The sequence below is a fragment of the Schistocerca cancellata genome, chromosome 6, assembly GCF_023864275.1.
Source record: "Schistocerca cancellata isolate TAMUIC-IGC-003103 chromosome 6, iqSchCanc2.1, whole genome shotgun sequence".
NCBI classification, from domain to species: Eukaryota; Metazoa; Arthropoda; class Insecta; order Orthoptera; family Acrididae; genus Schistocerca; species Schistocerca cancellata.
Genome location: NC_064631.1, coordinates 360,115,706 through 360,141,348, shown reverse-complemented (window position 1 = coordinate 360,141,348; position 25,643 = coordinate 360,115,706). Strand labels below are relative to the sequence as shown.

At 39.7% G+C, this 25,643-nt stretch overlaps 1 protein-coding gene across 9 annotated transcripts in view; it reads right to left on the bottom strand.

Annotated features, from left to right (window-relative positions):
* The window catches only part of LOC126088127 (FK506-binding protein 5), a 184,785-nt gene extending 171,486 nt beyond the window's left edge, over positions 1-13,299 (bottom strand). For 4 of the 9 annotated variants that reach the window (XM_049906231.1, XM_049906236.1, XM_049906237.1 and 1 more), the window contains exons 1-3: positions 12,871-13,298; positions 5,489-5,839; positions 335-459 (exon numbers count right to left, since the gene is read on the bottom strand). In XM_049906231.1, coding sequence (XP_049762188.1) covers positions 335-459; positions 5,489-5,839; positions 12,871-13,012 — 618 coding nt within the window. In that variant the 5' untranslated portion in view covers positions 13,013-13,298. Of the gene's footprint in view, positions 1-334; positions 460-5,488; positions 5,840-12,870 lie in introns of all 9 variants that reach the window. The other 5 variants (XM_049906234.1, XM_049906238.1, XM_049906240.1 and 2 more) reach the window with 4 other exon arrangements.
* Between the last annotated feature and the right edge of the window lie 12,344 nt (positions 13,300-25,643).

Here is a 25,643-nt window from a genome sequence, read left to right as displayed (position 1 = left end):
TACTTTTGGGACGAAAATAATAAGGTATAATTCATGTGGAAACTAATTAATACAGTAAACACCCAAGTGAGAGAAAAATTAAAATATGTTATTATTCAGAACCTACTAACCCACAAAATGCCCAAATACGAGGTAAGCTTACTCTGTTACCAAAAGATGCCAACCTTCCCCCTCTCAGCCATACAGTCTTGCAAGCTCAATAAGCTTAGTGTATTCTGTTTATTGCTCCCTCTGTCTCCTCCAAATGATGAATAGCATTAATTTCTCTTTCTTAAGCACACTAAAGTGACTTAATTACAAATCACAAATTATAAGAACTGATGTTTTGACTTACACGCCCCTCCTTTTCAACAATCCTAGGAACAATGTGGGACTGTGGAATAGCTCGTCCACGTTCCCTGAGAGCTGGATGCAACATATCAGGCCGCAGATGGGGTGGTCGCTCTTGACGTATGGGTCCTGTCACAAAAAATACAATGCACACAGCACAAGATCAGTTGCAGTGAAACAAAGTAATTCTAATCAATCTGAGTGATTCAGACTAATGAAATTTGACAATATCTGGCTATGAAAGAATCTTATAGTACAGTCAACTTTCATATTCAAATACAGTGTCAGCATTATATTAATGACTGAGCAATCTAAGCATTGTGCACTTTTATAATCTAAATGTGAAAATATCTTTGCAAAGTAAGTAATTCATAGCAGTAATATAAAATATAGTTAATAATTTCAGACCAAGACAAATGTTTGCAATCTGAAATTATTTGACTGAAGACTAAAATGGCTTAAGTTTGTTCTATTTCAAACACTGCTTTTTGAGTTGCATTTCTCCTCTGGTTATATGCAGAGCAGAACTTCTATTCTCCATTTTCTTCCTCTCCACCCACTGCATTTCTTTATTTCTTCTGCTCTCCTATTCTGCTTCGCTTCCTCAATCTTTATCATCTTCACCACATACAATACCTCAGTTTTATTTGCATTAGTTATCAATAAAAATTCCCCTATTAATACACTGTGGTGTAACTTCTGCAGAAAATTAACGCAATGTATTATATTATACATTAATGTTTGACTTAAGAAACTAGTGGTATTCTGTGAATAAGGTGAAGTCTGAATTTCTTCAAAGTTGTGTGTGATGGCAAGATTGTTTCAACATCTTGTTAGATATTTATGATCTTCTGGCAAGTAGCAAATTATACTAATGCAATCAATATCATGCCACAAAGCACTCTTCCAGCACTGGGTAGCTAGTTTTGATGGACTACATTGTTAAATTCAAATGTGTTTGCTTATGAGGCATTAAAAAACACCAAAAGATGGAGGGAGGGGGAAAGGGGGAGGGGGCATCAAACTGGCTGACTTTGGAGCAGGAGAGGAACCACAGGACATTTTAATTTCCACTATCTATACTTTCACAAATAAATTCATAAAACAACTTTGTCAGTATGGCCAGGAAGGATTCAGGATTCACTCTCATAGCAGTGGAAGTTCTAAAACATTGCAACAAATTTTTTTTTTACATGTGAAATTTCATCTTTTTTTTCACTTACTATTGCCTGCATTTGCTGCTATAGGTACACTTTTCTTCATAAGTATGGAGATTCTTCAATGAATTTTGCACAGCATACAAACCACACTTGCAGGTTTATGAACCTCTAGAATTTTCCAAATCTATTAAAAATTGTGGTAAAAATTGAGAATTAGCTGTTAAATTAGAGGTTTTTCTAAACATGAAGTTTAAAATGTAACAGCTCATTAAATTTTTCATAACTTACATAAGTTCTAGAGTTTCATACACATGTAGTAAGTATTGTTTGTATGCTGAGCAAAATTCACCAAAGAATCTCTTATTTATGAAAAACTGTACCTACAGCAACAAATGCAGCCAACAGTAAGTGAAAAAAAAGATGAAATTTCACACATAAAAAAAAATATTTTGTTATGTTTTTGAACTTCCACTGCTATGAGTGTGAATCTTGCATCCTTCATGGCCATTCTGACAAAGTTTTATGAATTTATTTCTAAAAGTACACACAGCAGAAACTAAAATGTCCTATGGTGCCTCCCCTGCTCCAAGTTGGCCTGTTTGGGGTCCTACCCCTCTCAAGTGAGCCTAGTACTTGAAAGGAACATAACCATTTAAGCAGTACAGTGAATTTTCTTCCAATCTGAAGTAGCACAAACATTAATGGTAAGTAAAATTTAAGTCAGTCAATTATATCATCAAGTATTAGACACATGAAATACATGGCACACTGTCAACACTACTAATGAATACAATATCACCCATATCTGACTGCATAAACAGTATTCACTAATCAACATTTTAAACAGGGTTCTTTTTAATATATTAAAGATTTCCACACACAATTCACCTATGACCCCATTATGTACAGATTGAGGTAACAATGAAAACTCAGTGCATAATGCTACATTCACTGTTGCGTTAAGTAGACATAACACCATAACAAATGCACATGTTTATACCACAATAACAGCTCAAGGAGCCTGTCAACTTCATAAGGTATTTCAGAGGAAACAATAATGAAACTGAGCCATGTATTGGCTATCCTTAACCCAGTTTAAAAAGGGAAATGGATAGGTTGCAGTTAGATATAGTGGAAATTAGTGAAGTTCAGTGGCAAGAGGAACAAGACTTTTGGTCAGGTGAATACAGGATTATAAATACAAAATCAAATAGATGTAAGGCAGGGGTAGTTTTAATAATGAATAAAAAAATAGGAGTGGGGGTAAGTTACTACAAACAGCATAGTGAACGCATTATTGTTGCCAAGATAGACATGAAGCCCACGCCTACTACAGTAGTAAAAGTTTATATGCCAACTAGCTCTGCAGATGACGAAGAAATTGATGAAATGTATGATGATATAAAAAAAAATTATTCAGATAGTGAAGGGAGACGAAAATTTAATAGTCATGCGTGACTGGAATTCAATAGCAAGAAAAGAGAGAGAAGGAAACGTACAAGGTGAATATGGATTGGGGATAAGAAATGAAAGAGGAAGCCTCCTGGTAGAACTTTGCACAGAGCATAACTTAATCATAGCTAACACTTGGTTCAAGAATGATAAAAGAAGGTTGTATACATGGAAGAAGCCTGGAGATACTAGAAAGTATCAGATAGATTATATAATGGTAAGACAGAGATTTAGGAACCAAGTTTTACATTGTAAGACATTTCCAGGGGCAGATGTGGACTGACCACAATCTACTGGTTATGAACTGTAGATTAAAACTGAAGAAACTGCAAAAAGGTGGGAATTTAAGGAGATGGGACCTGGATAAACTGACTAAACCAGAGGTTGTACAGAGCTTCAGGGAACAATTGACAGGAATGAGGGAAAGAAATACAGCAGAAGAAGAATGGGTAGCTTTGAGGGATGAAGTAGTGAAGGCAGCAGAGGATCAAGAAGGTAAAAAGACGAGGGCTAGCAGTATTCCTTAGGTAAAAGAGAAAATATAGAATTTAATTGATGAAAGGAGAAAATATAAAAATGCAGTAAATGAAGCAGGCAAAAAGGAAAACAAACATCTCAAAAATGAGATTGACAGGAACTGCAAAATGGCTACGCAGGAATGGCTAGAGGACAAATGTAAGGATGTAGAGGCTTCTCTCACGAGGGGTAAGATAGATACTGCCTACAGGAAAATTAAAGAGACCTTTGGAGAAAAGAGAACCACTTGTATGAATATGAAGAGCTCAGATGGAAACCCAGTTCTAAGCAAAGAAGCGAAAGCAGAAAGGTGGAGGGAGTATATAGAGGGTCTATACAAGGGCAATGTCCTTGAGGTTAGGTTAGTGTTGTTTAACGTCCCGTCGCCAACGAGGTCATTAGAGACGGAGCGCAAGCTCAGGTTAGGGAAGGAAATCGGCCGTGCCCTTTCAAAGGAACCATCCCGGCATTTGCCTGAAACGATTTAGGGAAATCACGGAAAACCTAAATCAGGATGGCTGGAGACGGGATTGAACCGTCGTCCTCCCAAATGCGAGTCCAGTGTGCTAACCACTGCGCCACCTCGCTCGGTAATGTCCTTGAGGACAATATTATGGAAATGGAAGAGGATGTAGATGAAGATTAAATGAGAGATATGACACAACATGAAAAGGCAAAATACCCTCAGACTTCAAGAAGAATGTAATAATTCCAACCCCAAAGAAAGCAGGTGTTGAGACAGATGTGAAAATTACTGAACTATCAGTTTAATAAGTCACGGTTGCAAAATATTAATGTGAATTCTTTACAGATGAATGGAAAAACTGGTAGAAGTCGACCTCGTGAAAGATCAGTTTGGATTCCATAGAAATGCTGGAACACAGGAGGCAATACTGACCCTACGACTTATCTTAGAAAATAGATTAAGGAAAGGCAAACCTACGTTTCTAGCCTTTGCACACTTAGAGAAAGCTTTTGAGAATGTTGACTGGAATAATCTCTTTCAAATTTTGAAGGTGGCAGGTGTAAAATACAGGGAGGGTAAGGCTATTTACAAGTTGTACAGAAACCAGACGGCAGTTATAAGGGTCGAGGGGCATGAAAGGGAAGCAGTGGTTGGGAAGGGAGTGAGACAGGGTTGTAACCTATCCCCGATGTTATTCAATCTGTATATTGAGCAAGCAGTAAAGGAAACAAAAGAAAAATGTGGAGTAGGAATTAAAATCCATGGAGAAGAAATAAAAACTTTGAGGTTTGCCAATGACATTGTAATTCTGTCAGAGACAGCAAAGGACTTCGAAGAACAGTTGAATGGAATGGACAGTGTCTTGAAAGGAGGATATAAGATGAACATCAACAAAAGCAAAACAAGGATAATGGAATGTAGTCGAATTAAGTCGGGTGACGCTGAGGGAATTAGATTAGGAAATGAGACACATAAGTAGTAAATGAGTTTTGCTATTTGGGAAGCAAAATAACTGATGATGGTCAAAGTAGAGAGGATATACAACGTAGACTGGCAATGGCAAGGAAAGAGTTTCTGAAGAAAAGAAATTTGTTAACATCGAGTACAGATTTAAGTGTCAGGAAGTCTTTTTCTGAACGTATTTGGATGGAAGATGGACAATAAATTGTTTGGACAAGAAGAGAATAGAAGCTTAACTAACGCAAAAGTATTGAATAGGATTGGGGAGAAGAGGAGTTTGTGGAACAACTTGACTAGAAGAATTGGAGGGTGGCGTGGAGAGTAAAAATCTTAGAGGGAGACCAAGAGATGAATACACTACGCAGATTCAGAAGGATGTAGGTTGCAGTAGGTACTGGGAGATGAAGCTTGCACAGGATAGAGTAGCATGTAGAGCTGCATCAAACCAGTCTCAGGACCGAAGACCACAACAACAACAACAACAACAACAACAACCCAGTCCGTCGTGTATCTGGCGGGTGTTAGTTACTACTATACTAAACACCATATTTTACTTGTTAGTTTGTTGAGATCAGACACACGACACAAAGAAATTACTGCTTACGTGGTGCACTGAGTATCCTCATTCTTCTAGGTGCCCCTATTAAAGAAGGCGGGACACCGAAATTTGTTTTCAGGCAAACTGATATATTGAATGATCTTATGCCATCCAACATCTGTTTGTAACTGTGACCAAGTCTAACCCTTTCATTTAAAAAGGCTGTTATGTCGACACCACATTTTTCTAAGACATCAGACCTACAAGTATTGACCATTTCTTTTGACCATTTTCCTTGCAAGAAAGCTGCATTAATCTTTGGATCTAATTCACTGTGGTGGTGTAAAATGTTGCCGCACATCTCCATCATTATTTTTATGGCATTAATATCAGTTTCAAAAATCACATCGCAGCAAGCTGAAAATTTCAAAAAATAACAATAATGACTTCAAATAACTTACAAGACAAATGTTTTACAATGCACATAAGCCTAAATATTTCTTTTTGTCTAACTGCGTATCAGGGTTTGTCTTGCCAAAAATTCTGTAAGAAGTAACACTTAATTTACATAAAATATGAAGTTGTTAAACCTACCATATACATCATACAACTAAAATAAAAATATCGATAATGTAATAACTCAATACCACCTGTGTTACTTTTTTCTACTTTTTCTAATTTCGATTATTCAAGTCACGACGTTTTATCGTGTCATGGAATGTTTGTAAAAGAAAATATATGAAGTAGAAGTGATGGCATTTATCATTAGTAACTGTTCAAAACACCACATTATGCCTAGATACAGTTTCACTACATGCCAGCACGATCAACCCCATGTTGGGTCCTAAACTTTAAGATCTCCATTGATATTTGTTAAGAGCTTTGGTTAATTAAGTTGAGGTAGTCAATACTACTAGCAGAAAAAAGTAGACCCTTAACACAAAATTGCAGTTAGTATCAAACTGAGGCAATTATTTTCCACAATGTGGATTATTATGTAATATATAAACCATGTCATCATACCACTTTACTTTGAAGTCTCAAATTAGCCTGAATCACCAAGTCTGGCATTCCCAGACTGTAAATTGACAATCACTTGCATCCATAAATCACCCAGCAATTGCTAACATTGTGCTTTTGTTATTACAGTATTTGAGCTTTTAAATGACAGCTGTCAAGGTTTAGAAAACTGTCATCACGAACTGAATTACTGGCTCTATTGTCCCACGGCACAGATCACTGTAATGGAGAAGGTAGACAGAAGCTTTGTATGTTGAGGTCTGCAATTTCCAGGTGTATCAGGTGGTTTAGCAAGTCTGCAACATGCACCATTGTGGCTCCAGAAAGTTGATGCTCTTAACTGTCCAGAATAATTGTACCTATGTTTACAATCAGCCTGGCTCAAAGTTTCTAGTTCTCCAATTACCCAACCATATTTTTCCAGTTGTGAATTGTGCTACTTTATGCTACAGGATACTTTGCTTGCCAACAGTTCTGGTTACAATGTCAATATGCTCCCTGATGTTGGGGGAACTATCAGTGAAGCCAAATATACTGAATTTTGTCAAACTGTGTCCATGGTAAGCATATGTTGATTACATACAACAAAAGGTAAAAGAAGCTGCCTTTACAATTGCAATGTTGTCCAGTCAGCAGTTGCAACACAAAAATACAATACCATAGTCTATGTTAAAAGTGTGTATAGCTACTGACAAGGGTAATTTCCAAGAACAATTGCCTATCGAAGTCGCGGGGTCCAAATGATACATATCGAACACGCGTTCGTAAATCGATCATGTGACTCCGGCGGCAGACGTTGTGATCAATTATTTGTGATGATCATTTTTGTTTCCTGTTGTTCCCGTAGTTGCTCTAAAGTACATACCTCTGCGAATTATTTGTGAGCTGCTAGCGAAAGCCAAATGATGTATGTTGTTAGTGAGTGGGATGTCTGGTGTTCTTGATGTTTCTTTGGCTGATTCTCTCACATGGAAAAATCTAATTTCATATTTATCCAGTGTAGAAAATTGTTTAACTTTTTGTCGCAAATATGGAGTACTACCAGATGAGGGAAGAAGGGACTGTGTAGGCTGTGGTGGTGCGAAGTGTGTAAAATTTCGTAAGAACAGTTTCTGACTCTTCCAAATTATCCATCCACACCACCGTAATGGACTTTTAACACGACGACAACACCAACGACAAGGAAGGTAAGTTGTCTCCTTTGCAACTGCGAGTATTATTTAATGCTCTTGTTTTGTCATTGCTGTAGTGACCACCATAAACATACACTCAACACCTGCCACCAGAGTTGCATGATCAATTTACAATCGCATGTTCGATATGCATCGTTTGGACACTGTGACTTCGATAGGCAATCATTCTTGGAAATTACCCTGACAAGATACTACATATTCAGATTTTAAAGTGATACTGAGGATAGCTGTGGCCAAAAGACATTATGATGTACAATTAAAAAGAAATAAAATAAAAATACCAATCAGGCCTGATATTATATGGACTAAAACAAATAAGAACAACATTGAATCATACAGTGAAAGACCACAGTGCATGGAACAGTCTACAGACCTTTATCCAAAATTTGATGTCATATGATTTATTCCAGTTTTATGTGGAAGAAAGACAACAGATCAAAATTGAAGGCTTTTGGCTAAATTTATCTGTGGGAAAGAAAAGAGTAACACTCTTGAGGTGCAATGGTGACTTGCTGTCAAATCATGATGGTCTAATGATAATGCTACCTGGGAACAGCCCCATACAGCAGTTGTGATGATATATTTACATTCTGATAGAGTTTGCTGTCCATCAAGTCCCTTCCTCTTCCCTTTTTAACATGTTCATATCACTCATAATACCCACCACGTCAAGATTCTGCTCCTATGAAGACATTGCAATATTATCAGTACAGTAAACTTTTCTTTTTTCCCCATATACAGGTTTCCAGATTTTCATGAATTTTTGGTCTTATCTTGTAAGTGGTGGCAATTACGTTGGATTGTGGTTGGACATAGCTTTACCATCACTCAGGTTAGGCTATCTTTAATATTAGTTGTATTAGTGAGTTTTGTTTTGTTGTTCTGTGGACTTTGTTTTAGATAGGGTAGCGAAGGGTTGGATAACAATTTGATACTTTGAATGCATTTGTTTTTGTAAGAATGGGCTATGTTTTAGCTACTGTAACAGTCAAGTGAAATTTGCGGTACCAGGTTTTTGAGTTTTATGTGAGTTACTGGTATAGTGGTCAAACGAACTTTGTGATACCGATGGTTATTCAGTAATGCTCAATATTCAGAGTTTCAAGGGCTTTTTTTTGTGTCATTATTCTTATTGTTGCATATTCAGTTTGTCCCTACCAAAAACCCCATACTTCACACTTATACCCTCATTACTTACATTGTATTGTTGGAGTTAAATATTTCATGTGCTATTTACATTGTTCATGGGTGTAATGAGTGATGTCACAGTCTTCATATGGTATACACTTACAAAAGGTGTTTCCACCATCTTTACATCAACGGTTGAAACAGATGGTTAGAATCTCAACTTTTTGTGGTGCCCATATTTCAAATTTTTCTGTAAGGTCATTGAACTAAAAGAACTAGAAAAAGAAGCACAGACATCACAGAAGTTAAAGAGTGTACAGGGGAACAGGCAACATCTCCAACAAAAAAGGTCAACACATACAAAAGTTAAACATAACAACAAATTAATCATTTATAAAGCTCTGTATGGGAAAGAACCCTTAATATCGGACATGAAAACATATTGAATGACAAATACAGGATAATGAGGAAAATTCTAGTCCAGAAAAATAATGAAATGTGTGATGGATACAAATCAATACCTATAACAAATCTGACAACCCACTCCAGATGATGGTAAATACTTCAAACCCACAATGTCTCTTTTGTAACATCCAGGCCATTACAAAGATGATATGAAAATTCTGCTGCTTCACAACAGCACAATTTTCAGATCCGCTTGGTGATGGCCTCAATATGAATATACAGTTGTGGAATAATTGCAATCTGAATATGGGGAAACTAATAAGAAAAAGTGTTTAATGAAGCATCTGACATCAGGAAACACACTGAAATACACACAAACCGAAGTGCCAAGGTGATAAGGATCCGAATTAACAGAAGGAAAAAAAAAATAGCATTTGCTGATAATACAATCTTCTCTGATAACAAATGAGAAGTAATTCAGTCAGTAGTCAAACATGAAATAGTACCAAAAAGAAAATGACACTTCCAAATTTCGGAAATACGGAAGCGTCCGATCCAACCCGTTGGCTTTGACCCATGACGTCACAAATATGGCGGAAACGACCATAAACGACAATTCCAATATGGCGGATATAAAAACGTTGCATACGTATCACAAAGACGAAAACACACAGAAAAACAACACACACAAAGGTTTCACAAGAACAATCTGCTAACATTGATAGCAAACAAAGATAATAATAAACAAGTGGTACTCAAGGACAGGCAGGGGGGGGAGCTGCGCCCCCCCCTGACCCCCCCCCCCCCCGCCAAAAAAAACTCCCAACCTAACCTCGTATTCAAGGCTACGCTACAGATCAATGTGTAGGTCAATCAAAAGATTAAAAAAAAGAAACAAATAAAAAAAGAAAAAAACAATATTGATTCATTAGACATAACGAGTAGCGACAAAACATATAGACCATAAAGATTGAACACTCTAATGGCAAACTGATAAAAGCCTCATAGACGACGTTAAAACGTACAGTAAAAAGGTAAACTATATATGACAGGCCCTAAAACTCCTACTAAGGTAACGTCAACGAGGCAACATTTACAAACACGCCACACTCACAAGCCAAACTCCGCGCCGTAATGACTTCACACACCACAACACCCTTACGTCACGGGTCAAAGCCGACGCGTGAGATCGGATGTTTCTGTTGACCCCAAATTTCATACTGGATACAGTGTGTGGAAGAAACCAAACAGATTCAGAAACCAACCTTCGGTTGTCATAGTAGAAAAACTATCTCAAGCTGACAAATTCAAATATTTAGGTGAGATTATTGAACCAGCCGCATTAAAGGCTAACAAAGAAAAAATTTCAAAATTACAGGGAATATACATAATCCCTACGAGAAAATAAAATGTGCCTCAGATAACAAAAATAATATTCTAGTAAATCCACTGAATAGTTTCAGAAAAGGCAAATCTATACAAACAGCTCTCCAATTTCCTAAAACATTTTTATAAAGCTATTGAGAAGAAGGAACTGATCTGTGGATTGTTTTTGGAGCTTTCCAAAATGTTTGCTCTTATAAATCATAATCTACTACTGTGAAAACTATATAATTATGGCGCCCATGGCATTTCCCACGAGCAGTTCAACTCATATTTAACTAATAGGAAATAAAGAGTGCAAATTTCTCAAGATGGAAATGTGCACCATTCTGAATATAAAAAAAAAGTTAATTATGGGCTGCTCAGTATTCAGACTATCGGTAGTCTTGGTTTTTATTAATGACCTACAACATTTTTCCAACAGCTGATACTATATTATTTGTTGATGATACCAGCTTCATTATAAATGGGAAGAATGATTGCGAGATGCCGCCCCCCCCCCCCCCCAAAAACAAAATCGATAAAACAACAGAAGTGGCAGAAAAATGGTTTAAAGATAACTGTCTAGGTTGTCAATGACAAGAAAACTGTATGGATGAACTTCAACCATATAAGGAACAAAAATAGGACCAAGGTAAACGTCTCATTATCGAATAGCCAAATTCAGCAAAAGAATCGCTTAAAATTTTAGGATTAAGGGCGGATGAGCATCTAAGATGGGAAAAATATGTAGAAATGATTAACAAAAATTAAGCAAGTACTGTTGCGTATTAAGAATGCTTAAAGATTGCTGCAGTACCGAAACAGTGTTAAGAGCTTATTATACATACATACATACATTGTCTACCAAGATATGGTATAGTATTCTAGGGAAATATCTCTTTTGCAAACCAGTCTTTTAAGCTCCAAAAGAAAGGTGTAAGATAAATAAATGGTGTTGCTTACACAGCATCATACAGAGGCATCTTTAAGGAACTAAAAATCATGACCTTAACATCTATATTTATATTTGAAACTCTCTGCTTCATTAAAAATGATCAAGTTTCAGCTTTTAATAGTCAGATCCACAATTATCAAATACGGAACAGGGATGACTATCATAAAGACAGACAAAATCAGCAAACAAATTTGTCAAGATAGAACAACATCTTGAGCTGTAATTAATAATCAGGAATTTGCTGAGAGGTCTCCCCAAGAAGCTACAAGACAGAAGATGAAACGCAAAGAAACCATGCAAGTAGAGAATATAACATACTGGGTCTAATGTTCAACGTTTCATAACAACACAACAAACAACATATTTGCTCTATTCTCTCCAGACACTAGTAGGCAACAAAGTGATCATACTAGCAAAAGAGATTTATCTTGCATGTCTCTTTCCATGCTGAGCATTTCTATTTGCTTTCCCTAAAAGTTTAACAAGACCATGCCTACCTTACGTAAGTATCATGAATGGAACTAAATATTTTTCCCATCACCTTTTTTTTGGTGATTATTACTGTCTCTGCAATCCTAAATATAACTGCACCTCATGTCTTCACGAAACACAAGGTTATGCCAAATGTAAAGTAAGTGTTGTGGAAACAAGTAGCATTATTAATGAAACAAATTGTCTTGTCAACTGACCAATAAGCTTTCCCCAACAGATTTCATACATCAGCCAAATCATTTCGAAAATATTCCACAGAAAATATACCAAGTACTCCAGTCTTCCAATTCTCTCGGCGTTTTTAAAACGACTCTTCATGAAAAGAAATGATTCTTCACCGCAGATGAAGTACTGTAATACTTAACCGCTCACCCAAAAATGTGTGATGGCATCCTTAACTGTTCATGATATTCTACAAGTGGATGCTTTGCAGGGGAAATCTTTAATGTAGGGGCTGTGTATTACTCCAATCCAACAATTATATATCATTCTGAAAAAAACAAAACAGTTGCGGGCCATTTTATGACAGATGCAACGCAAATTTAACACATACATCTCTCACAGAGTGTTCAGTCTTCTCTGTACATGACATGCCGTCAACCAACTACGTATCTCAGTAAATATGGAAGCATTTTAATATCTGCGTATCGTTAATTAAATAAACAGCCAGTTTAGTGCATCAATTGCCTTCTAAGAAATACACTGATCGAATACCTTTCTTGTAGTGCAACAAAACCAACCAGAACCTTATGAAGTTATAGACGTTTAAACAAATTGGCACGCCATTATTTCGTTATAACCGTGTAGTACAATCGCCATTAATGGGGGCTTCTGCACATTACAACGAAAATAAAAATAAGCCCGAATGAAAAGTTTTTTTATACGCTTACCTTGAGATTGATCAAGCGGTGCTCGATTGCTGATGGAAGATTGCAACATTGGATAAAATAATTTTGGCCATAAGACTGCAAAACAGCCCACCACTATAGCCAATATGAAGACAGTTTTCGCGGTTCCGAACTCAACCGGCATTTTCGAATGTTTGTTTCGTTTAGATATATCAAAAACACTTTCATATGTCGTCTGCTACAACCCTCCTCTGCAACATATCGTTCTGCTTCGAATATTTCAACCAAATCCAAAGATTACGTAGGTCACACTCGATCTCTGACACTCATATTTTAACTCGTTGTTATATTCTGAAAAGCATTCACTGTAGCATAGAAACGTCCTGCCGGAAACAATTGTGGTCCCAGCCACCAAGAGGAAATAAACTCTTCTAAAACTGTCATTCGTAAACCTAAAAATAGTCTCACCAGGCAGATGGATATAAAAAGAAACTGCGCAGTAAGGACCAGAGATATACGCACAAATTTTTCTAGTATAGCAATGCTGTTAACCACCTCTACAGAATAAATTTTAAGTACATTAAAGCAAAAAAAAAATCTCAGAACTAAAATAACATAATTCTATTCTCTTACAGAGGAAATATAACAGGAGAAATATATCTGTTTAGCAACACTGAAAGTTGCTTTCATGTTTGTCGGAGTAGCGTCGCGTCTGTTGCCGTCCGAACAAATTATTGCGTGCGTACTATTAGCCGTCGATATAACGAAAGAGACTCTTCACTTCAGAATCAGTAACGCTTTATTCAAATGAACAGAGAGTTGATAAATGAAAATTTTAGATCGAGGCGTTTTACATGGAAACAGAATCGACCCGACATCTACAACATGTAACAGTCAAAAGCAACTCTGTACCTAAAATAATAACAACGGAATAAGAAACTATTCTTGCGCAAAAGTGTCATAGAATACAGCGCCTTCTGGCGGCTGGCGTGGAAGCACTTTGACATCGTTACAAAATATCCCGCGAAAAGAACACTAACTGCACTGCACTGTAGTATCACTTCTGTCTGCTACATCATCCCCCGCCAAGAAAGTAGAGCACTGTCCAAAAACCTTTCAGGGAAATGGACTCGTGGACCCTATCATGATGTGCATCAGGGGGCTTTTTCGCGTCGGCGGTTGTCGGAACCAGCGCTGACGAAGCAGTTGGAACTGGTGCGGGACTGTGCTTTGTTGTCCTCGCTGGAATTTATTCTTGAAAGAGGTATGTAGGTTTCACGCAGTCCAGTGTGAGTAGTTTTGCCATTAACGATAACATCGAGGGTGCGGTCTCCTTTTAGCACCACTTTATGCAGTCCTGAGCAGTGGCGGATACAGAAAAACCTCAAGGACAGGCTCTAAAGATATCTGGAGCTACCTTTACTTTTACCGTAACAGTCAGAAAAGAGGACGCCGACGCGCGTGGTACATAGGAAAGTACAGCTGCTCGACAACTCGATTCATTCGAGTCGACTGACGAAAGAAACGAACGAATAGCGTACGGACTGACTGGCGGAGGCGGCGCGGGTGGCAATGTGGCCAGCCCTGCAAGGGGAGCAGGGTGCGCGTCGCGCGCCCCCTGCACGCTCCCACGCGCCCCCTGCGCTCATCACTCGTCCCCCACATATATCCGCCACTGATCCTGAGCAAGGTGGTTGTAATGAGGGTTCGACGCCGTCAGAATGTAGTATTGTGTGTGTGCACTTGTGAAGGTCTTGGTGTATATAATAGCACCAGGGTCTTGCCTGGACTGTTGCCATTACCAGATGAGAGAGATGTTTTCTCTCAACTGACAAATAAAATCACCATCTGTCAAGTTGGGTAGCTGTAAAGACTGTGGACCCACAAACTCCCCCAGTAGACGTAATGTTTCACTGTACCCAAGTTCGGCAGCTGAAGTGTCCAAATATGGATTGTAAGTGTTTCTCAGACTGAGCAAACCATTGGCAGCGCTGTTGTCCAAATTGCATCATGGCTGCTTTCAGTGACTGGTGCTAGCATCCTATCATCCCATTTCTTGAGGGGTGACAGCTCGTCATTCCGATGCACAGTGCCACAGAATTTAGTCAGGTGTGCAAATAGATTGGATCAAACTGGCGTCCACGATCCTTCGTGACATATGAAGGGCAGCCAAAGTGTGACACTCAACTAGAAACACAGGTGAAAACTAAAGTCTCTCCAGATGTTGTCTACTGGTGTGGCTTCTGGCCAGCAGATGAAGCAGTCTATCAATGAAACTTCCCGGCAGATTAAAACTGTGTGCCAGACCAAGACCCAAACTCGGGACCTTTGCCTTTCGCAGGCAAGTGCTCTAACAACTGAGCTACCGAAGCACGACTCATGCCCCGTCCTCACAGCTTTACTTCTGTCAGTACCTCGTCTCCTACCTTCCAAACTTGCAGAGGCAGGTTCGCAGGAGAGCTTATGTAAAGTTTGGAGGGTAGGAGACGAGGTACTGGCAGAAGTAAAGCTGTGAGGACAGGGCATGAGTCGTGCTTGGGTAGCTCAGTTGGTAGAGCACTTGCCTGCGAAAGGCAAAGGTCCCGAGTTCGAGTCACGGTCCGGCACACAGTTTTAATCTGCCAAGAAGTTTCATATCAGCGCACACTCCGCTGCAGAGTGAAAATCTCATTCCAGTCTATCATAGTTAATAAACACCGTTGGTCTTATGGTGGAGGAAAAGGGCCGATCACATCGATATGAGCATGTGCAAATTGAGCTGTTGTATCCGGAAAGCTGTCCACTGGCACTTGCACATGTCTCTTGACTTTGCTGCATTGACATTTAATACATGCCTGTGCCAAGTATGGCAATCTTTCTTGACTCCTGGCAACACAAAATGACTGGAGTCTACTTGTGTTGTCACACAAACTCCTGGGTGGCACAATTACGTATAGCATTGAAAGCACACCTCCTGCACATCATGGGTAGGAAAGGGTGAGGTTTGCCACTGTACACATTGCAGTACAACTTGGCTCTGGAGCTGGAAATCTCTACTATCTGAAGTCTGAGCGATGATTCAGAGTCTTCAGGTAGGTCATGCAGCTCCCGTTCTGACTGTTGTGCCAGCACGAGTTCTGTGAATTCCAGCAAACAAGATGCCATCCCCACCAGTCAGCCTGCACGCTATTCGTTCGTTTCTTTCATCAGTCGACTCGTCTCAATCAAGTTATCGAGTATCTGTACTTTCCTATGTACCGTGCTCGTCCGTGTCATCGTATTTTTATATGTTTCTGTCTGTTGCAGTGAAAGTAAAGGTAGCAGTTGGCCACTACATTGCCTATTCCAGAAATGTATTTTATATCTGTGCTGAACTGGGAAATGTTGATCAATTGGTTGTGCTGCTGAGATAAATAGTTCATGTTATTTTGTCAGAATGTATATGCGAGAGGCTTATGGGCTGTAAAGGTGCTAAATTCTCTGGTCTCCAGTTGAGATCAGAAACATTTAATGGATTCATAGGTTGCTAAAAGCTCTCTGTCATAGGCACTCCATTTTTGTTGAGATGGAGACAGCATATAGAAGAAGAAGGCTCTTGGCTGCCATGCTCCATCCTGAAGTTCTGAAGTTTTTGCAACGCTGTGCCAATTCCCGTCTGACTCGCATTAACTATTACTGTCAGTAGTGTGATTGGTTCTAGGTGTGCGATAATTCCACTTCCACTATACTTCACTTGGTTGCTTCAAATGTCGAGATCATTTCAGCCATACATGAAACTGATGAATTTCCATTGCTCTTCAGGCTGGTGAGTGCCACTGTTAACAGTGCTTGCAATGCCACTGCATGAGTAGACGTCGGCGATAGAAACTGAGAACATGGAGAAAACAATGCAGGTCTTTGGCTAGGTCATCTGCTGGATGGCTTAAGTATTCTCTGGAAATGGTAGTGAGCCTGATGACGTGATCCTGTAGTCCATAAAATCAACTTGTGCCTGCCCAAAGACACACTTAGTGGTATTTATAATGATGCCATACCATTCCAATATTCTGAACACTTCAGTAATATGATGTTGATGTTGCTCTGAAGAGGTAGAGAAGACAAAAATGTCATTGGGATAAGCGAAGCAAAAGTCTAGTCCTTGTAGCATGAAGTCGATGAACTTTTGGCATGTTTGCACTGCATTTTGTAGCCCAAACATAATGAACTGACTCTCAAAATGGCCAAAAGGCTTCTTTTGTACATCCATTTCTGCCACCAGAATCTGTCTATATGACTTTGTGCAGTCTAAAACACAGAATATAGTTGTGCCACATAATACATAATTATAGTCCCAAAATAAAGGTACTGGGTAATGATCGGTGACAGTTCTAGCAGTCAGGGTCCACTAATCACCACAAGATTACCATGCGCCACTATTTTTTAGCACTAAGTATAGTGTTGAATACCTTGGGCTACTCGGTGGCTGCATCAGACATTCACAAATCATGCGGTCAAATTCTGCATTTGCTATGGCAACTCAGTCTGTCCCAAGTGGTGAGGTCTGCAGGAGCCTGGTGGGCCTTCTGCAGTCTGTAAATGATGCACTATGGCATTGGGCATATCTTTCTGTGCTCACAGATGTCTAATCACTGCTGGGAATCTCTTCAATAAGTCGATGTACTTACTGCTAGTGTCTTGCACTATTTTAGCTGTGTGCACTGCTGCATCTCGACAATAACATGCAGCTGTTAACCAGTGATGCTGTCAAAAAGCCACATATTTCGCATGTTGAGAAGCAGTTGATAATATATAAAAAAATTCACGCCTATTATGGGTTCCAAAATGTCTGTGATAGTGAAACTCCACATAAAGTTGCCCCGCAGTCAAAGGCTCAAGCTGATTAGCAACATTCTGTATTTTGATATAGTTGAATTGTTGGTGGCAGTCAGACAGAAGGTAGTGCATGGCCGCTTACTGTGCAACTTCGTACATGAGATCATAAATAAATCACAACCAGTACGTATGAGATATTTCTGCTCAGACTTAAGGCCAGTTCACGCTGGCAGTCACATCATGTCCCATCTCCTTCCATCAAAACATTCTGCAATGCATTTCAAATGGCAGCATCCACACTGACTGTCCCATCATGTCACATCACAGCACCAGCAAGGTTTCTCTGGAGGAAAGTTTTGATGGCTGAAATCATGTGTACATTGCTGATAACATGACCCACAAGCTCATTTTCTGCCAATGCACGATTGTGGGCAGATCTCCATATTTCGTTTCATCGTGGTTTTCATGGTTGATATCAGATGTCTGTTGCTTGTTATTTGCTATAAATTGTTTCGTTCCATTATTTCTTTTGACAAAATTTATTATCAATGAAGACATTAATTGAAGCAGTGAGTCAGCAGTTGGAACTATATAACTTGAGTGTACCAAATTAGTTGCACTCTACTACACTTATAAAGCGAATTTTTATAGATGTCAGTTTCATATTTAATATTTTACAATGAAATGTATTGCAACATGGCTACAACTTAAATTCAAAAAAGTACTGTGGGTAGATTGATTAATAGATGGGATTTATTTGCATGTTGTCAGGCATTTTTAGTGTTCTGTAAAGAAATGCACTGAAACCTTCAGAGACTGAAACTTGTTTGTTTAAATATTATTTGGGACACTCCCATTTATTGTTAAGCAACTTTATGAATTTCAAGAATTATATATGAAACAGTATGCAGGCATCAATGGTCAATATTTATGTGGTTTCAGTAGCTCACTCAATGCAAATGAGGCACTTGAACTACTAAAAGCCAAATACAACTTGTAAAGAAAACCTATATATCTTGAATGGAAAGGTATTGAGGGAGATATGACTCACACACAAAATTCTGCACTGGACTAGCAACAAAACTTAACCTTAAATCAAATTTTCATGGAATTTGATGACAGCTCTTAACACTATGTCCCTTTTAGTAAGTGTCGGAGCAATTTGACATAACAAATGAAAAACTAACACTTCCACTTTCCAAAACATAAATTACAGATTTCTCTTCCTCAAGCTCTTTGTATAATGTGTGAAATTCCCCTTCTGTACCATATAATGACTTTTTTTTTTTGACCTATGCATTTCCTTTGTGTTGATTTGTGCTTCCATCTCCCTTCTCTAATATACAAGCAATCCCCGAAAACTATTTGAGCACAATAAATATTATCTTTGTACAAATATGGACTCTGGCATCCGCTCGTATAAGCTGCCATGTTGTGTATGTGCACTTCAAGCATAACAACAGTTGAAAATCATCTAGCAAAGATTGCAATCCCCATGAAAAGAACAGTTGAGGACAGCAATGCAAGTTGAGATTACGTGACTTGAATTGACTTCACGTGCTGTGATGTGACAGACCGTGTGAATATACCTTGACGTTATGGTACTGTGACATGACAGTGCCACGACAGACAGTGTGAATTGGCCTTTATGGTCACTGATGAATAGATGCTGAGATGACGCCTGGTGAACAGTCAATGCACCTACATCCGATTGCCACCGGCATTTGGGTGTGAGAAGGGCACACTTGGTTGCCCAATCCCCAGATATCCTGCAATACCAGAAAATAGTGGGCTAGCCTGTAGCTGATGCCAAGAAGTGGTAGATGAGTGGCTCCTCGATTGCGTGCGATAACGACCCCGGCCTCTGCTGCGGTCAAGCCAAGTCAGTAATTCTTCCATCTTCTTGGTCAATGACTCCACTTTGGTGGACAGCATGTCATCATTGGCCCTTATTACTGTGAGCAACAAGCCGTTGTACACCACCACCACTGTACTCACTGGAGCAGGCGTCTTACCATCAAATACACTCCTGGAAATTGAAATAAGAACACCGTGAATTCATTGTCCCAGGAAGGGGAAACTTTATTGACACATTCCTGGGGTCAGATACATCACATGATCACACTGACAGAACCACAGGCACATAGACACAGGCAACAGAGCATGCACAATGTCGGCACTAGTACAGTGTATATCCGCCTTTCGCAGCAATGCAGGCTGCTATTCTCCCATGGAGACGATCGTAGAGATGCTGGATGTAGTCCTGTGGAACGGCTTGCCATGCCATTTCCACCTGGCGCCTCAGTTGGACCAGTGTTCATGCTGGACGTGCAGACCACGTGAGACGACGCTTCATCCAGTCCCAAACATGCTCAATGGGGGACAGATCCGGAGATCTTGCTGGCCAGGGTAGTTGACTTACACCTTCTAGAGCACGTTGGGTGGCACGGGATACATGCGGACGTGCATTGTCCTGTTGGAACAGCAAGTTCCCTTGCCGGTCTAGGAATGGTAGAACGATGGGTTCGATGACGGTTTGGATGTACCATGCACTATTCAGTGTCCCCTCGACGATCACCAGTGGTGTACGGCCAGTGTAGGAGATCGCTCCCCACACCATGATGCCGGGTGTTGGCCCTGTGTGCCTCGGTCGTATGCAGTCCTGATTGTGGCGCTCACCTGCACGGCGCCAAACACGCATACGACCATCATTGGCACCAAGGCAGAAGCGACTCTCATCGCTGAAGACGACACGTCTCCATTCATCCCTCCATTCACGCCTGTCGTGACACCACTGGAGGCGGGCTGCACGATGTTGGGGCGTGAGCAGAAGACGGCCTAACGGTGTGCGGGACCGTAGCCCAGCTTCATGGAGACGGTTGCGAATGGTCCTCGCCGATACCCCAGGAGCAACAGTGTACCTAATTTGCTGGGAAGTGGCGGTGCGGTCCCCTACGGCACTGCGTAGGATCCTACGGTCTTTGCGTGCATCCGTGCATCGCTGCAGTCTGGTCCCAGGTCGACAGGCACGTGCACCTTCCGCCGACCACTGGCGACAACATCGATGTACTGTGGAGACCTCACGCCCCACGTGTTGAGCAATTCGGCGGTACGTCCACCCGGCCTCCCGCATGCCCACTATACGCCCTCGCTCAAAGTCCGTCAACTGCACATACGGTTCACGTCCACGCTGTCGCGGCATGCTACCAGTGTTAAAGACTGCAATGGAGCTCCGTATGCCACGGCAAACTGGCTGACACTGACGGCGGCGGTGCACAAATGCTGCGCAGCTAGCGCCATTCGACGGCCAACACCGTGGTTCCTGGTGTGTCCGCTGTGCCGTGCGTGTGATCATTGCTTGTACAGCCCTCTCGCAGTGTCCGGAGCAAGTATGGTGGGTCTGACACACCGGTGTCAATGTGTTCTTTTTTCCATTTCCAGGAGTGTATTTCGTCACCTAACTCCACTAAGAATCTAAAGGCATACTTGTTTGTGATACAATAATGGCTTTCTCCTGGAGTGGCAAGCAATTGATCCATAGCATATGCAAAAGACTGTCAGGCACAGTTCCTGTAGTTTCATTACTCTACAGGTGTCATAAGTATTGTGAGGGTCTTCCACTGCCAATATCTTCTTGGGTTAGGACATGTCTTGTTCTTCTTGTGAAGCAGAAACCCTTCGTATCAGTTCCATTTTTAATTTCTTATACCTATCCGCTGTGGGCAGGTGGTGATCACATCTTTGATCTACACTGCTTACTTCTGATCCAGCTGGCTCGCAACAATTGCAAACTTAGTTGCGTCTGCCGTTATTCTGGCATAGAGAAAACTCGCTTCAACCTGTGCAAACCATAAAGCCAGGTTATATGGCCAAGAGGATGGCAAACCCACAGTGAGTCATGATACTGAAGGCATGGGATCTGTTGATGCATCCACCATGTCAAATGTGGGTCCTTCCTGTGATACAATGGGGCTAAATCACACCGGGGACACCAACGTTGGAGTAGCCTGATGTCTGTCATGTCTGAAAAAATTACTCCATTATTAGCTGGTGATACAGCAAAAGAGTACAGAGAGTTGGTTAATGAGGCGTTTTACATGGAAGCACTGTCAACCCAACAACTAGAACATGTAATAGTCAAAATAAACTCTATAAGTAGTAAACAGTGGAATAAGAAACCATTCAAAGAGTAAGTGCTCAAGTACCATAGAATACAGCGCCTCTGGCAGCTGGCGCAGAAGCACTTGGACAGCGAAAACCACACAACTTGCACTGCACTGTAGAGTAACTTCTGTCTGCTATATATTCACAAATGCACATAATACATCTTACCTGTATCGATTAGAAATTATTGTCAGTGTGGTTACACCAAATGTACATCACTCCCATTCCAATTAGATGGAGTGGCTACATACACAAAAGTGAAAATGAACTCCCATACTTGCATTAGTGCTACTCTCTTTGAATGCTGTTTTTCAGTAGTAGGCATGGAAATGTGCAAGTAACAGTTCTCACCATGTACACGCCACCAACAGCCAATGTTTTAAAGTTAATTAGCCAATTACAGAGGGTTCAAGTAAGACTTAGTAGAAACTCATAAGTTATTTTTGGGTGGAAATTTCAATATTAATTTCATCTTGATAGTTATGATTGAGGAGCTCCTAGAGTTACTGATGTCCAGCCTTGGTTTTATGCACATTTGGTGAATGATTTTGCAAAAGAATAAGACATGGGAAAATGTTTTGCCTGTTCAATTATTTCTACAAGTTTGTGTAGAGTTGTTTCCATTTTGTATTTCCAGAGAGTTTTACAGAATTATATTTGTTTAGATGGACTAACCTTTGACATAAATATGGTAACTGGAGATAGTCTTATTAACAGATACTATCTAAGGCATTAAAATAGCCTCACAATGAGGGGATGTAACTTGTACAGTCATACAAGAATTAGGACTTGACCCTCTCTTGTTAACATAAATTATATTAATGGTCACATACTCTATGAAACACAGTGTATAAAATTCTACATCTACTTCTACATCAACATCTATATTCTGCAAACCACTGTGAGGTGATAGGCAGAGGGTATGTCCCATAGTACCAGGTATTCGGGTTTTTTCCCATTCCATTCACATATGGACTGTAGGAAGAATGATTGTTAAATGCCTCTGTGAATGCCGTAATTATTCTAATCTTATCCTCTCATTTCCTATGTGAGTGATACATAGGGGGTTGTAGTATATTTCTAGAGTCGTAATTTAAAGCTGATTCCTAGAGTCATCATTTAAAGCTGGTTCTTGAAACATTGTTAATAGAGTTTCTCAGGATAGTGTACATATATCTTCAAGAGTCTTCCACTTCAGTTCCTTCAGTACTCCTGAGACACTTTCCCATGGATCAAACAAACCTGTGACCATTCATGCTGTCCTTCTTTGTATATTTTCAATATCTCCTGTTAGTCCTATTTGGTACAGGTCCCACACATTTCATCAATATTCTAGAACAAGTCGCATGAGTGATTTGTAAGCAATCTTCTTTTTAGTCTGATTGCACTTCCGCAATATTCTACCAATAAACCGAAGTTTATCATCTGCTTTACCCACAACTGAACCTATGTGAGCATTCTATTTCATATCCCTACAGAGTGACAGAGTGTTAAACCCAGGTAATTGTATGAGCTAGCTGATTCCAAAATAGTGACTCAATGATATTATAGTCATAGAATACTACATTTTTGTTTTTGTTTTATGAAGCACACACTTTTACATTTCTGAACATTTGAAGCAACTTGCCAATCTTTGAACCACTCTGAAACCTTATCAAGATCTGACTAAATATTTATGCAGCTACATTCAGACAGTACTTCACCGTAGATAACTGCATCATCTGCAAAAAGTCTGAGGTTACTATTAATATTGCCTGCAAGCTCATTTCTATACAATATGAACAGTGAAAGCTCCAACACACTAATTCCTTGGGTTCCAGCTAAACTGGAGTCAACACATGGATAAACTAAGCAAGCAGCTCAGTTCTCAACATGTTATGCCCTCAGAAACATCGCTCATTGTGTTGATCTAAAGAGAAGAGCTCTGGTTTATTTTGCATATTTCTACTCTCTGTGGTATGGAATTATCTTCAGAAACAGTTCACATAAAGTAAGAATATTATGTATAGTAGATAACAGTGCCTCTTGCAGACCCATTCTTAAGAAGCTTGAAATTCTTATACCGATTTCCCAAATAATTTACTCCTTTGTAGTGTTTGTTGCTGATACCAAAACTCAATTTTGGCTCAACTACGTTATAGCCTGCACAGTCAAAATACAAGACACAAAAATTGTATTTATGTAGACTTTGGCTCCTTGTTAAGGGCTCAGAATGTTCCACAAGCTGCAAGGGAATGCTAAACCATAATCTTCCTTCCTTCTTCCTTCAACAAGCTCCTATTTAACTTAAAGCAAGAAATAGGGGACCCCCCCCCCCCACCAATTCAAAAAAAGCTTAACCATATTTCACTAGCCACTCTTTCTATAAATTAGTTGCATATCTGGATTTAAGGATTGAAACTTTTTGTTAGTTCCGTAACAAGTTGTAGTGTTTGTTATAAGGTTCTATGAAAAGTAATAATTATATATTATTATAAATATGCCTCAGTACTTTTCTTTTCAAAATACTATTTTAATCAAGTAAATATTAAGCTACTAACAGTAGATAAAAGGCTACTTTATAATAGGACTAAGGAGGCAGCAGTGTTTTTCAAAGTAGCAGCTTCCTTACTAATGTAGCATACCAACCACATTTGGTCAGAAATGCACAAAGTAAGAAGCAGATGTAGCAGAGCCACCCACAGGCAAGTGCAGATGTTATGTCTTACAAAACACAATACAGCTGTTGCACATTGTGAGGTGAGCTGGTCAAGCAAGATGTTGAAATAGTTAACACAACAGCACCTACGTTGAAGAAGGCGGAAGCCTTTCCACACCAACAACCATGTAAGTGTTTAGTATATTTGCCACAGGGCATAGCAAAACCCCCACAAGTGCAGTCCTTGAGTATATAAATACCTAGCCACTTTTGTACTGTGATCATCTTGTGTTAGTATTGCGGCACTTCTGTCATGGGGCAGTGACACTTGGGGTGCAATCTGGGATGCTGGACAGAGTCTGCAGTTTGACTTCATGTCAGGGCAGCCTGGCCCTGAGCACTAGACACAGAGCTGCCACAGTTCCAATCAAGGCATGGGACATAGCCTGCCAGCCACAGCACTACTACAGTGAGTTATGGCCAATGCAGCGTCAGAGACTTCAGTTGCACCTTGTCCGCCACTTCCTTAGCTGTCCACTCTGGAGGACGTCACTGACAGAAGCAGTGGCATTACATCACTGCTCAACCATACTGCGCTCTGCCAACATTGTGGGACATCATGCATTCTCACACACAGGAAGCAAATGGATGCCTCAGCCACAATGCAGCTACTTGTAATGAATCATCACGAAGAGCTGTAGAAAAGGAATTTGAAAAGCACAAAAGTAGTTTACTGACACCAGTCCTCTTTCAGTAATTTACGTAATTGAATTTAGAGGGCATAAGTGTTAATAGTATGAAGCAGTATATAGGTAGTTTACTATTAGTACAGTGCACAGATTAAATTTCTTTGACATCCATGTCAAAGGTTAATGTATACCTTGACTAGTTCTACATCCCTGAAGGGTCTCCTTCTTGACGTAGTACATGGGACATGAATGAATAAATGTCACCAAACAGCTGAAAATTCTGTAATAGATCCTAAATCAACAATTTTTCAGGTACTTTGGTGTGGATTCCATAGTATTAGTTAATACTGCAGGTGGTCCACAGTTAAATTGTTCATACTACACCCTGGCCAACAAAAATTTTATGGGTTAATTATCACTGGCAAAAAAAAAAAAAATATTTCCTGCACTTCATGAGTCCATTCATATTAATTTTGGGTTGAGAAAAATGAATATGACAAAATGAAGTATTTCATATTAACGGATTAAGAGAA